The 16,853-nt window shown below is 50.4% G+C and overlaps 1 protein-coding gene across 2 annotated transcripts in view; it reads right to left on the minus strand.

Moving 5' to 3' along the window:
- Nucleotides 1-6,156: 6,156 nt before the first annotated feature.
- The window catches only part of LOC110525252 (serine-rich coiled-coil domain-containing protein 1), a 124,788-nt gene continuing 114,091 nt past the window's right edge, over nt 6,157-16,853 (minus strand). For both annotated transcript variants that reach the window (XM_036979389.2, XM_036979390.2), the window contains one exon: nt 6,157-7,195. In XM_036979389.2, coding sequence (XP_036835284.2) covers nt 6,638-7,195 — 558 coding nt within the window. In that variant the 3' untranslated portion in view covers nt 6,157-6,637. The remainder of the gene's footprint in view (nt 7,196-16,853) is intronic.

The raw sequence follows: 16,853 nt of genomic DNA on the forward strand, positions 1-16,853 counted from the left end.
TGACGGGCTGGCTGGAGGGATACAGGCTGATGGGCTGGCTGTGGAGAAACAGGCTGATGGGCTGTCTGGAGGGATACAGGCTGATGGGCTGTCTGGAGGGATACAGGCTGATGGGCTGTCTGGAGGGATACAGGCTGATGGGCTGGCTGGGGGGATACAGGCTGGTGGGCTGGCTGGGGGGATACAGGCTGGTGGTCTAGCTGGGGGGATACAGGCTGAGGGGATACAGGCTGAGGGGATACAGGCTGACGGGCTGGCTGAGGGGATACAGGCTGACGGGATACAGGCTGATGGGCTGGCTGGAGGGATACAGGCTGACGGGCTGGCTGGAGGGATACAGGCTGATGGGCTGGCTGTGGAGAAACAGGCTGATGGGCTGTCTGGAGGGATACAGGCTGATGGGCTGTCTGGAGGGATACAGGCTGATGGGCTGTCTGGAGGGATACAGGCTGATGGGCTGTCTGGAGGGATACAGGCTGATGGGCTGTCTGGAGGGATACAGGCTGATGGGCTGTATGGAGGGATACAGGCTGATGGGCTGTCTGGAGGGATACAGGCTGATGGGCTGTCTGGAGGGATACAGGCTGATGGGCTGTCTGGAGGGATACAGGCTGATGGGCTGTCTGGAGGGATACAGGCTGATGGGCTGTCTGGAGGGATACAGGCTGATGGGCTGTCTGGAGGGATACAGGCTGATGGGCTGTCTGGAGGGATACAGGCTGATGGGCTGTCTGGAGGGATACAGGCTGATGGGCTGGCTGGGGGGATACAGACTGGGAGGCCTGGGGGTTGGCTGTGGAGATACAGGCTGGTGGTCTAGCTGGGGGGATACAGGCTGAGGGGATACAGGCTGAGGGGATACAGGCTGACGGGATACAGGCTGATGGGCTGGCTGGAGGGATACAGGCTGACGGGCTGGCTGGGGGGATACAGGCTGAGGGGATACAGGCTGGGGGGATACAGGCTGACGGGCTGGCTGGAGGGATACAGGCTGACGGGCTGGCTGGAGGGAATACAGGCTGATGGGCTGGCTGGGGGGATACAGGCTGATGGGCTGGCTGGGGGGATACAGGCTGATGGGCTGGCTGGAGGGATACAGGCTGATGGGCTGGCTGGAGGGATACAGGCTGATGGGCTGGCTGGGGGGATACAGGCTGGTGGGCTGGCTGGGGGGGATACAGGCTGGCGGGCTGGCTGGGGGGATACAGACTGGGAGGCCTGGGGGTTGGCTGTGGAGATACAGGCTGGTGGGCTGGCTGGGGGGATACAGGCTGATGGGCTGGCTGTGGAAATACAGGCTGATGGGCTGGCTGTGGAGAAACAGGCTGATGGGCTGGCTGTGGAGAAACAGGCTGATGGGCTGGCTGTGGAGAAACAGGCTGATGGGCTGGCTGTGGAGAAACAGGCTGATGGGCTGGCTGGAGGGATACAGGCTGGTGGGCTGGCTGGGGGGATACAGGCCGAGGGGATACAGGCTGAGGGGATACAGGCTGAGGGGATACAAGCTGACGGGCTGGCTGAGGGGATACAGGCTGACGGGATAGAGGCTGATGGGCTGGCTGGAGGGATACAGGCTGACGGGCTGGCTGGGGGGATACAGGCTGAGGGGATACAGGCTGGGGGGATACAGGCTGACGGGCTGGCTGGAGGGATACAGGCTGACAGGCTGGCTGGAGGGATACAGGCTGACGGGCTGTCTGGAGGGATACAGGCTGATGGGCTGTCTGGAGGGATACAGGCTGATGGGCTGTCTGGAGGGATACAGGCTGATGGGCTGTCTGGAGGGATACAGGCTGATGGGCTGTCTGGAGGGATACAGGCTGATGGGCTGTCTGGAGGGATACAGGCTGATGGGCTGTCTGGAGGGATACAGGCTGGGGGGGATACAGGCTGATGGGCTGTCTGGAGGGATACAGGCTGATGGGCTGTCTGGAGGGATACAGGCTGATGGGCTGTCTGGAGGGATACAGGCTGATGGGCTGTCTGGAGGGATACAGGCTGATGGGCTGTCTGGAGGGATACAGGCTGATGGGCTGTCTGGAGGGATACAGGCTGATGGGCTGGCTGGGGGGATACAGGCTGGTGGGCTGGCTGGGGGGATACAGGGTGGTGGTCTAGCTGGGGGGATACAGGCTGAGGGGATACAGGCTGAGGGGATACAGGCTGACGGGCTGGCTGAGGGGATACAGGCTGACGGGATACAGGCTGATGGGCTGGCTGGAGGGATACAGGCTGACGGGCTGGCTGGAGGGATACAGGCTGATGGGCTGGCTGTGGAGAAACAGGCTGATGGGCTGTCTGGAGGGATACAGGCTGATGGGCTGTCTGGAGGGATACAGGCTGATGGGCTGTCTGGAGGGATACAGGCTGATGGGCTGGCTGGGGGGATACAGGCTGGTGGGCTGGCTGGGGGGATACAGGCTGGTGGTCTAGCTGGGGGGATACAGGCTGAGGGGATACAGGCTGAGGGGATACAGGCTGAGGGGATACAGGCTGAGGGGATACAGGCTGACGGGCTGGCTGAGGGGATACAGGCTGACGGGATACAGGCTGATGGGCTGGCTGGAGGGATACAGGCTGACGGGCTGGCTGGAGGGATACAGGCTGATGGGCTGGCTGTGGAGAAACAGGCTGATGGGCTGTCTGGAGGGATACAGGCTGATGGGCTGTCTGGAGGGATACAGGCTGATGGGCTGTCTGGAGGGATACAGGCTGATGGGCTGTCTGGAGGGATACAGGCTGATGGGCTGTATGGAGGGATACAGGCTGATGGGCTGTCTGGAGGGATACAGGCTGATGGGCTGTCTGGAGGGATACAGGCTGATGGGCTGTCTGGAGGGATACAGGCTGATGGGCTGTCTGGAGGGATACAGGCTGATGGGCTGTCTGGAGGGATACAGGCTGATGGGCTGTCTGGAGGGATACAGGCTGATGGGCTGTCTGGAGGGATACAGGCTGATGGGCTGTCTGGAGGGATACAGGCTGATGGGCTGGCTGGGGGGATACAGACTGGGAGGCCTGGGGGTTGGCTGTGGAGATACAGGCTGGTGGTCTAGCTGGGGGGATACAGGCTGAGGGGATACAGGCTGAGGGGATACAGGCTGACGGGATACAGGCTGATGGGCTGGCTGGAGGGATACAGGCTGACGGGCTGGCTGGGGGGATACAGGCTGAGGGGATACAGGCTGGGGGGATACAGGCTGACGGGCTGGCTGGAGGGATACAGGCTGACGGGCTGGCTGGAGGGAATACAGGCTGATGGGCTGGCTGGGGGGATACAGGCTGATGGGCTGGCTGGGGGGATACAGGCTGATGGGCTGGCTGGAGGGATACAGGCTGATGGGCTGGCTGGAGGGATACAGGCTGATGGGCTGGCTGGGGGGATACAGGCTGGTGGGCTGGCTGGGGGGGATACAGGCTGGCGGGCTGGCTGGGGGGATACAGACTGGGAGGCCTGGGGGTTGGCTGTGGAGATACAGGCTGGTGGGCTGGCTGGGGGGATACAGGCTGATGGGCTGGCTGTGGAAATACAGGCTGATGGGCTGGCTGTGGAGAAACAGGCTGATGGGCTGGCTGTGGAGAAACAGGCTGATGGGCTGGCTGTGGAGAAACAGGCTGATGGGCTGGCTGTGGAGAAACAGGCTGATGGGCTGGCTGTGGAGAAACAGGCTGATGGGCTGGCTGGAGGGATACAGGCTGGTGGGCTGGCTGGGGGGATACAGGCCGAGGGGATACAGGCTGAGGGGATACAGGCTGAGGGGATACAAGCTGACGGGCTGGCTGAGGGGATACAGGCTGACGGGATAGAGGCTGATGGGCTGGCTGGAGGGATACAGGCTGACGGGCTGGCTGGGGGGATACAGGCTGAGGGGATACAGGCTGGGGGGATACAGGCTGACGGGCTGGCTGGAGGGATACAGGCTGACGGGCTGGCTGGAGGGATACAGGCTGATGGGATACAGGTTGGGTGGCTGGCTGTGGGGATACAAGCTGTGGGGCTGGGGGAGGGGGATCCTGGCTGGTGGGCTGGCTGTGTTTGGCAGAAAGTCATCGTGGGTAAATGCAGCCTGCTGCTTCCACTAGCCCAGGGGTGTCAAACTCATTCCATGAGGGAAGAGTGTCTGCAGGTTTTTGTTTTTTCTTTTCAATTAAGCCGTAGACATCCAGCTGAGGGGAGTTCCTTACTAATTAGTGACCTTAATTCATCAATCAAGTACAAGGGTGGAGTGAAAACTCGCAGACACACGGCCCTCTGTGGAATGAGTTTGACACCTCATGTACTAGCCCATCATTGTCGTCATGGGATACAGAGAGCCCCGCTAAACACAGGATAGAGAGAGCACTGAAGACATTCCCTCCTCCAAGCCGCTCTCTCTTTCACTCTCTCTAGGTGTGACAATGCTGGGCTAGTGTAAGTAGGCTGAGAGGGAGAGAGAAAGAGGAGGGAGAGAGAAAGAGGAGAGAGGAGAGAGAAAGAGGAGAGAGGAGAGAGAGGTAGAGGGAGAGAGAAAGAGGAGAGAGAGGCAGAGGGAGAGAGAAAGAGGAGAGAGGGGTAGAGGTAGAGAGAAAGAGGAGAGAGGAGAGAGAGGTAGAGGGAGAGAGAAAGAGGAGAGAGGGAGAGAGAAAGAGGAGAGAGGAGAGAGAGGTAGAGAGAAAGAGGAGAGAGGGAGAGAGAAAGAGGAGAGAGGAGAGAGAGGCAGAGGGAGAGAGAAAGAGGAGAGAGAGGTAGAGGGAGAGAGAAAGAGAAGAGAGAGGTAGAGGGAGAGAGAAAGAGGAGAGAGGGGTAGAGGTAGAGAGAAAGAGGAGAGAGGGGTAGAGGTAGAGAGAAAGAGGAGAGAGGAGAGAGAGGTAGAGGGAGAGAGAAAGGAGAGAGAGGTAGAGAGAAAGAGGAGAGAGAGGCAGAGGGAGAGAGAAAGAGGAGAGAGGAGAGAGAGGTAGAGGAGAGAGGGGTAGAGGTAGAGAGAAAGAGGAGAGAGGAGAGAGAGGTAGAGAGAAAGAGGAGAGAGGGGTAGAGGGAGAGAGAAAGTGGAGCAGTAATCCTGAGGGAGAGGAGATGGACCGGGGGAGAGTAAAGCTGCATTTCTTCAAGATGTCCTTCACCTCGATGAGTCCTTGCTTCTGCTCCAACTAGACTGGACTCCAACTAGACCACTTTCTGTTGTTTCCAAAGAGAACAGACACCAGACACGGTCTCCCAGCAGCCTCTATACTGTACACCACTATGTACTGTAGCGTTGAGTCCAGTTGCATGGCAGTCATGTACATTGTTACAAAAATCATTGCGTGTCTAATTATCATTACAGCTCATGACCATTTTTTTGTAAACCCATCTTACAGTTCAAAGATGTGCATTCTCATGTACCATCAACATTGTTATCACAATGGGTGTTCTCCGAATATGAAACGCTATGCCTTGAACAAGACCTATTGCCTTAAATAAATGACAGTTCAAGGATAGGGTTCTATTCTCACACGAGACATTATACAGCCTATAAGAGCAGGAGTGCTGATCTAGGATCAGGTAGCTCCTATAAAACATCATCTAATTCATTATTTATCTAAAAGACAAAACTGATCTTAGATCAGCACTCAGATGCTTTATGAGTACCTTCCCTGGTGAATCGTCCCAGTTTATGATAACATATAAAAGTGTCAGGTGTAGACAGACATCGGTTCTTATTAAAGACACCCACTTTCACTGTACAAAAGCCCCCCCCCCCCCCCCCCACTTAAATGTGTACATAATCTTAAAAAGCATGCAATTATTAAAAGGTTAATGAATGAAACTCCCTTAAATGGGACTGACTGTCTGAGTTGGGATCTTTGACAGGATTTGGCAAATATGAGAAGGATGTCAGTCACATTGTCAGTGCAATGAGCAGCATGGATTGGCCATGTTCAGCTAAGCTGACAAAACTGTAACGTTCACATGAGTTAATTCCCTGTAGTGTTAGAGCTGAGAGGGGAGTGGAGTGGCTCCATGTTAGGGTGTAATAGCAGTGTGTGTGTGGGCATAAGCAGCTGTCAGCCAACGCTCATCATTTAGTGCTGATCTAAGGTGTTAGACTGATGAGTGCCATGTGAACACTGGCTGACTGACTGGCAGACTGGCTGGCGGGCAGACTGGCAGACTGACTGGCGGGCAGACTGGCAGACTGGTGTGTGTGTTCAAGTGAGCACATCTATCAACCTTTTAATAATGTCAAAGTGGTCAAATGCACAGTACCACACAGACATGTACCTTCCGAGGTTCTGTGAGTCTAGAGGTATGCTTGGATGATCGTGTAACTGTGATCGAGACGGTGGGTACAGGATAGTGTCTGTTACAGCATACTCTGCTCAGGGATGGGAAGGACAGACAGCTAGGGTAGAGATGAATGAAATGTAAGAAATGGGTAGGAATTGAGCTAAAGTCAAGTTGATTGGAAGTTTTGAGGGTTGAGGACACTGGTTGTTAGGTGAATTCCGGAGATGACTTTCACTTCCATGATTCAGATGGTGATGTGTCCATTATATTATATGTTTTAGGGGATATGGGGAAAGTGAAAGGTGTGTGTATGTGTGTGTTTACGTCTGAGTGGTTGTGTGCGTGTGTGTGTGTGTGTGTGTGTGTGTGTGTGCGCACGACCCCAGTGCCTTAGCCGTCGTGTTGGGCCAGGGCCTGCAGTTCGGCAGTGTGAAGTGAGTGCTGCAGGAAGACGTTCTTGCGGCTGTACATGTGCAGGGAAAGGGGGCCTCTGGGAGGCTGGCCCAGGCGGCCCGTGAAGGAGGAAGAGGAAGATGAGGTGGAGAGAGAAGGCTGGCAAGGGATAGGTACCGGGGCTCTCTCACTGTCTGAGGAGAGGCTGCTGCGGCAGGGACTGCCTCGGCTCTGGAGGCTGGAGCTGCTGCCCCACACCGCAGCCCCCACCCCCACCGCCCGGGGGATCTGGCTGGCTGGGTAGTCGATTCTCCTGAGAGCCCCTACCTCTGATGAGATCAGAGCCCCTTCTGGTCTCCTCGGGGGTCCTGCATGGTCCCTGCCTCCCCCGGGGCCACTGGACGACAGGGCTGGGGCTGGGCAGTGGCTCTCATCGCTGGAAGTGGAGTGTTCTGCCGCCATACGGCTGTATTGGTCCTCGATGAGAGACCGAGCCGGCCTTCTGTCTCTTGTGCTGGTACTGTTTTGGCTTGTTGCCCGGCTGGGATGGATGGTCTGCGAACCGAGAGAAAGAGGGAGAGAGAAAGACAAAAAACTGTAAAAATATGACACCAATGTAGCTGGTTAACTGCAGGGACATTTTGAAGAGGCATCGTAAGTTCCTGGAGCTTTGTCTAATTATTTCCCGACCGCTCTGTAAGAACCAGAACAGGAAGCAGCCTCAGTCCAACTGGAGACTTTAACCAGAACAGGAAGCAGCCTCAGTCCAACTGGAGACTTTAACCAGAACAGGCAGCAGCCTCAGTCCAACTGGAGACTTTAACCAGAACAGGAAGCAGCCTCAGTACAACTGGAGACTTAAACCAGAACAGGAAGCAGCCTCAGTCCAACTGGAGACTTTAACCAGAACAGGAAGCAGCCTCAGTCCAACTGGAGACTTTAACCAGAACAGGAAGCAGCCTCAGTACAACTGGAGACTTTAACCAGAACAGGAAGCAGCCTCAGTCTCTACAGCACACAGTGGGGAGGTGGTACACAAAGCAATGGCACCAAGGAGAGATAGCCACCTGTTCCTGGTCACACAACACTGCCTCTCTTATGCAACATGGCCATGTTTAGCAAATACTTTTATCCAAAGTGACTTACAGGACCTCTTTCTCCCCTCTCTCTCTCTCTCCAGATGAAATCCTGCTGACCACTGGCTGCGTCCCATTCCTCACTTCCCTCATCAACTCATCCCTGACCACTGGCTGCGTCCCATTCCTCACTTCCCTCATCAACTCATCCCTGACCACTGGCTGCGTCCCATTCCTCACTTCCTCATCAACTCATCCCTGACCACTGGCTGCGTCCCATTCCTCACTTCCTCATCAACTCATCCCTGACCACTGGCTGCGTCCCCTCTGACTTCAAAATGTGCCCTAGTCGCTCCCCTCCTCAAGAAACCAACACTTGACCCTCGTATGTCAAAAACTACAGACCAGTATCCCTTCTTTCTTTTCTTTCAAAAACACTTGAGTGTGAGGTCTCTGACTAACTCTCTCGCTAGCTCTCTCAGAACAATCTTCTTGACCCTAACCAGTCACGCTTCAAGGTGGCTCACTCAACGAAGACTGCTCTTCTCGGTGTCACGGATGCTTTCTGCACTGCCACAGCTGACTCTCTCTCCTGTTTTCATTCTCCTAGATGGATCTGCTGCCTTGGACACCCTGAACCATCATTCCCCCTTCTGACACCCGGCCTGGCAGATACCTCAGCTTGGATGTCGGCCCACCACCTCAAGCTGAACCTCGACAAGACGGAGCTGCTCTTCAGATTCGACGTCAAATGTTTGACTAACTAAACACAATCGGAGTAGACATAGGAAATTAACCGAGTCGACAGCCCAAAAAAGTAAAGCAATTTCCTTACCGTGTTTGATACAAATCTACCCTGAGCAGGGGAATCTAATTACAAGGAGCAAAGCATATGCAATAACTTTGGAGGTGTAAATGGGAATTGGATGTATTAATGTTATTCCATCAACAGAGGAAAACAGATGGAGACAGAAAGGGCCTATTGGGACGGAGGAACAGAGTGCTAACGCGTCATGTCTGATCCCATTTAGCATGTGTATTTATTAGGGATCCCCCATTAGCTACTCTTCCTGGGGTCCAAACACATCACACCAACAAATCTAAATAAAACAATCCATCATAGAACATTATTACTCCACTACATATCTACAATACAACAGCTATAACACCACCGTACACCAATATTATAATGTACGTGTGTGTGTGTGTGTTCCTGTCTGCCATTTCACAGTCTGCGTTGTTCAATAAGTTGTAGTTTTACCTGCTTTCATTAGTTACTTGATGGGGAGTAGAGTTCCATCATTACTTAAGCAGAAATAACACTAATCATTCCATCAACACATTAAATGGACACAGTAATAAAAACCAGAAGAACACTGAGCTTTTCAAAATAATCACTTGTACATACAGTGCCTTGCGAAAGTATTCGGCCCCCTTGAACTTTGCGACCTTTTGCCACATTTCAGGCTTCAAACATAAAGATATAAAACTGTATTTTTTTGTGAAGAATCAACAACAAGTGGGACACAATCATGAAGTGGAATGACATTTATTGGATATTTCAAACTTTTTTAACAAATCAAAAACTGAACAATTGGGCGTGCAAAATTATTCAGCCCCCTTAAGTTAATACTTTGTAGCGCCACCTTTTGCTGCGATTACAGCTGTAAGTCGCTTGGGGTATGTCTCTATCAGTTTTGCACATTGAGAGACTGAAATTTTTTCCCATTCCTCTTGCAAAACAGCTCGAGCTCAGTGAGGTTGGATGGAGAGCATTTGTGAACAGCAGTTTTCAGTTCTTTCCACAGATTCTCGATTGGATTCAGGTCTGTACTTTGACTTGGCCATTCTAACACCTGGATATGTTTATTTTTGAACCATTCCATTGTAGATTTTGCTTTATGTTTTGGATCATTGTCTTGTTGGAAGACAAATCTCCGTCCCAGTCTCAGGTCTTTTGCAGACTCCATCAGGTTTTCTTCCAGAATGGTCCTGTATTTGGCTCCATCCATCTTCCCTTCAATTTTAACCATCTTCCCTGTCCCTGCTGAAGAAAAGCAGGCCCAAACCATGATGCTGCCACCACCATGTTTGACAGTGGGTATGGTGTGTTCAGGGTGATGAGCTGTGTTGCTTTTACGCCAAACATAACGTTTTGCATTGTTGCCAAAAAGTTCAATTTTGGTTTCATCTGACCAGAGCACCTTCTTCTACATGTTTGGTGTGTCTCCCAGGTGGCTTGTGGCAAACTTTTAACAACACTTTTTATGGATATCTTTAAGAAATGTCTTTCTTCTTGCCACTCTTCCATAAAGGCCAGATTTGTGCAATATACGACTGATTGTTGTCCTATGGACAGAGTCTCCCACCTCAGCTGTAGATCTCTGCAGTTCATCCAGAGTGATCATGGGCCTCTTGGCTGCATCTCTGATCAGTCTTCTCCTTGTATGAGCTGAAAGTTTAGAGGGACGGCCAGGTCTTGGTAGATTTGCAGTGGTCTGATACTCCTTCCATTTCAATATTATCGCTTGCACAGTGCTCCTTGGGATGTTTAACGCTTGGGAAATCTTTTTGTATCCAAATCCGGCTTTAAACTTCTTCACAACAGTATCTCGGACCTGCCTGGTGTGTTCCTTGTTCTTCATGATGCTCTCTGCGCTTTTAACGGACCTCTGAGACTATCACAGTGCAGGTGCATTTATACGGAGACTTGATTACACACAGGTGGATTATATTTATCATCATTAGTCATTTAGGTCAACATTGGATCATTCAGAGATCCTCACTGAACTTCTGGAGAGAGTTTGCTGCACTGAAAGTAAAGAGGCTGAATAATTTTGCACGCCCAATTTTTCAGTTTTTGATTTGTTAAAAAAGTTTGAAATATCCAATAAATGTCGTTCCACTTCATGATTGTGTCCCACTTGTTGATTCTTCACAAAAAAATACAGTTTTATATCTTTATGTTTGAAGCCTGAAATGTGGCAAAAGATCGCAAAGTTCAAGGGGGCCGAATACTTTCGCAAGGCACTGTATATATATCATTCCTTCAGATATCCCGAGACCTGTGAACTGACATTGAAAGGATAAATTCTGTTGAGTAAAAAGCAGTGTGTGTGTCTGCGTGTGCTGAGAGTTCTCCAGCCGTGTTGATGGAACAGGGCTGGTAGAGAGATGGGAGGAGCGTTGGTGTAGCCAAGGACAAGGGGGGGGGGGGTTGATTTACAAACTCTGGTGTCCTCTCAAGTATACACTCTGTGGCAACTGGCCTGCCTCGGTCGGCAAAACACACACAATAGTAAAACAGAGTGATTTAAAAGGAAAGCCTCTGCAGTCCCAGTCTTTATTGGGCTGTGAAGAAACACAGCAAGTTGCTAATGGCAGAGTTTTGTTAAAAGCCTTCCAGCTGATTATATGCACAAGTGGAGACGCAACACCATTTCATCACTTTTTTCCCCTCGAGGAGAAAGCCACAGCGAAGCTGCTTTGTTCTCTATCCAGTTGCACACTGAACACAGTGAGTCAGTAGAGACCGTACAGTCTGATTCACACTGAACACAGTGAGTCAGTAGAGACTGTACAGTCTGATTCACACTGAACACAGTGAGTCAGTAGAGACCGTACATTCTGATTCACACTGAACACAGTGAGTCAGTAGAGACAGTACAGTCTGATTCACACTGAACATAGTGAGTCAGTAGAGACCGTACATTCTGATTCACACTGAACACAGTGAGTCAGTAGAGACAGTACAGTCTGATTCACACTGAACATAGTGAGTCAGTAGAGACCGTACATTCTGATTCACACTGAACACAGTAAGTCAGTAGAGACAGTACAGTCTGATTCACACTGAACACAGTGAGTCAGTAGAGACAGTACAGTCTGATTCACACTGAACACAGTGAGTCAGTAGAGACAGTACAGTCTGATACAAATGCTACAGTCCAGCTGAGCACAGCAGTCATTCATTCATGTGTTGCTAAAATTTGCCATCTGAAGACAGACTGCTAGTGCATTGGGAAACTCCAATGAGTCACAAATATCTGCGACAAGGAGCAAAAACATGCTCTCTGTCTCTCGCGCTCTCTCTCTCTAAAAACAAAATGGAAGGATGTGAACAGCCCTTCTCCACCCACAACTAAATGCAGTTTGTCAGATCAACACAATGAAGCAGAAAAACAAACTCTAAACATTGTATGAAAAGACTGTCATTGAGGGCTTGGGCTTTTTGTCGTGCCTGCCTCTCGGTATTGTACGATTCCTCGCAGAGCCAGCCGAGGTACAATCAGAGTCCTCTCGTGGTGATTACGCAATCAGAGTCCTCTCGTGGTGATTACGCAATCAGAGTCCTCTTGTGGTGATTACGCAATCAGAGTCCTCTCGTGGTGATTACGCAATCAGAGTCCTCTCGTGGTGATTACGCAATCAGAGTCCTCTCGTGGTGATTACGCAATCAGAGTCCTCTCGTGGTGATTACGCAATCAGATCAGATCAAATCATATCTAAATTTTTTCTTCAAACTTAATGGCGATTCATGATATACAGTGCATTCGGAAAGTATTCAAACCCTTTGACATTTTCAGCTATTTCCAGGTCTCTCCAGAGATGTTCAATCGGGTTCAAGTTTGGGCTCTGGCTGGGCCACTCAAGGACATTCAGAGACTTGTCCCGAAGCCACTCCTGCATTGTCTTGGCTGTGTGCTAGGGTTGTTGTCCTGTTAGAAGGTGAACCATTGCCCCAGTCTGAGGTCCTGAGCGCTCTGGAGCACGTTTTCATCAAGGATCACTCTGTACTTTGCTCTGTTCATCTTTCCCTCGATCCTGACTAGTTTCCCAGTCCCTGCCACCACCATGCTTCACCATAGGGATGGTATTGGCCAGGTGATGAGCGGTGCCTGGTTTCCTCCAGATGTGATGCTTGGCATTCAGGCCAAAGAGTTCAATCTTGGTTTCATCAGACCAGAGAATATTTTTTTACCATAGTCGGAGAGTCTTTAGGTGCCTTTTGGCAAACTCCAAGCGGGCTGTCATGTGCCTTTTCCTGATTCGTGACTTCCTGTCTGGCCACAATCTACCATAAAGGTCTGATTGGTGGAGTGCTGCAGAGATGGTTGTCCTTCTGGAAGGTTATCCTACCTCCACAGAGGAACTGGAGCTGTGTCAGAGTGACCATCGAGTTCTTGGTTACCTAACTGACCAAGGCCCTTCTCCCCTGATTTCTCAGTTTGGCTGAGAGTCTTGGTGGTTCCAAAGTTCTTCAATTTAAGAATGATGGAGGCCACTGTATTCTTGGGGACCTTCAATGCTGCAGAAATGGTTTGGTACTCTTCCCAAGATCTGTGCCTCAACACAATCCTGTCTCTGAACTCTACGGACAATTCCTTCAACCTCATGGCTTGGTTTTTGCTCTGACATGCACAGTCAACTGTGGGACCTTGTATAGACAGATGACTTCCTTTTCAAATCATGTCCAATCAATTGAATGTACCACAGGTGGACTCCAATCAAGTTGTAGAAACATCTCAAGGATGATCAACGGAAACAGGATGCATCTGAGCTCAATGTCGAGTCGTATAGCAAAGGGACTGAATACTTATGTACCGTGGTAATTAAGGCATTTCTGTTTTTATTTTTAATACATTTGCCAACATTTCTAATAACCTGTTTTCGCTTTATCGTAGCGGGGAATTGTGTGAAGATTTATGAGAAAAATCTATTAAATTCACTCCAGAAAAAGGCTCAATGTAACAAAATATGGAAAAAGTTTGGGGATCTGAATAAATAATTTTAAAGAAATTCTCTAAATAAGCGTTGTTCAGTTAAAGGTCAAATACACCGCATTTCAAACAGTCAGCAACAATCAAATTCATTCAGGGCTTGTGAAGTTATACTTAAGTTAAATATGACGCTTCCACAACAATAAGACTCACAATTTATTTAAATTGAATTTCACCTTTATTTAACCAGGTAGGCTAGTTGAGAACAAGTTCTCATTTACAACTGCGACCTGGTCAAGATAAAGCAAAGCAGTGTGAACAGACAACACAGAGTTGTGTCATAATTAATTTTATCAAAATAGTTTAACCTGCTTTCTATGAAAATGCCATTTTTTGTTACAAATTTAACCAGAACCATGTATAATGTACATTCACTAATAAATGACTGACTTATTGTAGCAGGCATTGGGCTATAGGAAATAACACTGGTCTCATCAACCATCTCTCAAGCCCACGTGCTAGCCATTAGCCAGCTAATCTTTATATTTCTAGTGTAGCCAACTTGGATCTATTTGCTACAGTAGCTGACAAGGTTGAACAGTTGAATACTTCTGCACACACCCTTCTGTCTGTCTTCAGCGGTTTGAACAGCATGTTAGCCTTTCCACTTTGTTCAGATGTTGAAATCATATATTATTTCTCAGAATGAGAACAAGTTGCCAATTCCTTATATAAAATGGTGTTTTATGCATATATATAAAACACAGACTAGACAGCTAGTATAACAGTCTTGGCTGAAATGCTGCTAGTGGTACGTAGTACCCCAATGCTGCTAGTGGTACGTTGTACCCCAATGCTGCTAGTGGTACGTAGTACCCCAATGCTGCTAGTGGTACGTAGTACCCCAATGCTGCTAGTGGTACGTAGTACCCCAATGCTGCTAGTGGTACGTAGTACCCCAATGCTGCTAGTGGTACGTAGTACCCCAATGCTGCTAGTGGTACGTTGTACCCCAATGCTGCTAGTGGTACGTAGTACCCCAATGCTGCTAGTGGTACGTAGTACCCCAATGCTGCTAGTGGTACGTAGTACCCCAATGCTGCTAGTGGTACGTAGTACCCCAATGCTGCTAGTGGTACGTAGTACCCCAATGCTGCTAGTGGTACGTAGTACCCCAATGCTGCTAGTGGTACGTAGTACCCCAATGCTGCTAGTGGTACGTAGTACCCCAATGCTGCTAGTGGTACGTTGTACCCCAATGCTGCTAGTGGTACGTTGTACCCCAATGCTGCTAGTGGTACGTAGTACCCCAATGCTGCTAGTGGTACGTAGTACCCCAATGCTGCTAGTGGTACGTTGTACCCCAATGCTGCTAGTGGTACGTAGTACCCCAATGCTGCTAGTGGTACGTAGTACCCCAATGCTGCTAGTGGTACGTAGTACCCCAATGCTGCTAGTGGTACGTAGTACCCCAATGCTGCTAGTGGTACGTAGTACCCCAATGCTGCTAGTGGTACGTAGTACCCCAATGCTGCTAGTGGTACGTAGTACCCCAATGCTGCTAGTGGTACGTAGTACCCCAATGCTGCTCTTGACAAACTGGACATTTGTGTTCCGGAAGCAAAGTTCACTCTGGCTTTAGTAGTGTCTTTTCTGCACGCACTTTGAGTAGTTGAGACATACAAAAGGTCTTGTTAGAAAAGTGAACTTCTCCTTTATTACAGTAAAATAAATGCCTCAACGTGTTTCGGTGTCCAACGTGTTTCGGTGTCCAATTCTATTGGACCAAACCTCAAATGCAAATTGTGAGTTGAAACCGCTCGTCGGAGAGGAAGATGTGATCTTTCAACTTTGTTGGCGTGAGAGGCAGGGGGAGGGGCTTGGTGTGTAAACCATAGAGGAAGAGGCAAAGCGATAGGTTTAACTCTCGCTAAAAATCAGTCCAAAATAAGGCCAATGCGTTTCTATAGGCTTATTTTGAACCTAAGCTTGTCGCCTGCTTTCCAGTCTTTGGAACAGCAACTCCCAATGTTAGGGAGGAGACATGAGCATCTCTTCATTATATACACATCTCTGGTGTAAATGGGAAGGTGCACACAGCACAAAGGAGGGAAGGAGACGAGACCATAAATACAACATGAGAACAAGCGAACATAAAGCTTGATTCTTGCGATACCGGCACTATCACGAATATCACAAAAAAACACATTTGAATTAATAAAATTAATTCGATATAGCCCCAGCCCTCAGACCTCCCCTAGCCAGGCTACTTAATGAGCTTTAGGCAAACTAGTCTGGCAGCACATCACCACCATGCGCCAACCACCCACTCCATTCCCCTGCACAGAGCCCAGTACAAAGCCCTGCACACAGCCCAGTACAAAGCCCTGCACACAGCTCAGTACAAAGCCCTGCACACAGCCCAGTACAAAGCCCTGCACACAGCCCAGTACAAAGCCCTGCACACAGCTCAGTACAAAGCCCTGCACAGAGACCAGGTACAAAGCCCTGCACAGAGCCCAGTACAAAGCCCAGTACAAAGCCCTGCACAGAGCCCAGGTACAAAGCCCTGCACAGAGCCCAGTACAAAGCACTGCACAGAGCCCAGTACAAAGCCCTGCACAGAGCCCAGGTACAAAGCCCTGCACAGAGCCCAGGTACAAAGCCCTGCACAGAGCCCAGTACAAAGCACTGCACAGAGCCCAGTACAAAGCACTGCACAGAGCCCAGTACAAAGCCCTGCACACAGCTCAGTACAAAGCCCTGCACAGAGACCAGGTACAAAGCCCTGCACAGAGCCTAGTACAAAGCCCTGCACAGAGCCCAGTACAAAGCCCAGTACAAAGCCCTGCACAGAGCCCAGGTACAAAGCCCTGCACAGAGCCCAGTACAAAGCACTGCACAGAGCCCAGTACAAAGCCCTGCACAGAGCCCAGTACAAAGCACTGCACAGAGCCCAGTACAAAGCCCTGCACAGAGCCCAGTACAAAGCCCTGCACACAGCCCAGTACAAAGCCCTGCACACAGCCCAGTACAAAGCCCTGCACACAGCCCTGTACAAAGCCCTGCACACAGCCCAGTACAAAGCCCTGCACAGAGCCCAGTACAAAGCCCTGCACACAGCCCAGTACAAAGCCCTGCACACAGCACAGTACAAAGCCCTGCACACAGCCCAGTACAAATTGCCCAGTACAAAGCCCTGCACACAGCCCTGTACAAAGCCCTGCACACAGCCCAGTACAAAGCCCTGCACAGAGCCCAGTACAAAGCCCTGCACACAGCCCAGTACAAAGCCCTGCACAGAGCCCAGTACAAAGCCCTGCACAGAGCCCAGTACAAAGCCCTGCACAGAGCCCAGTACAAAGCCCTGCACACAGCTCAGTACAAAGCCCTGCACAGAGCCCAGTACAAAGCCCA

The sequence above is a fragment of the Oncorhynchus mykiss genome, chromosome 6 (assembly GCF_057628025.1).
Source record: "Oncorhynchus mykiss isolate SJ-2025 chromosome 6, ASM5762802v1, whole genome shotgun sequence".
Lineage (NCBI taxonomy): Eukaryota > Metazoa > Chordata > Actinopteri > Salmoniformes > Salmonidae > Oncorhynchus > Oncorhynchus mykiss.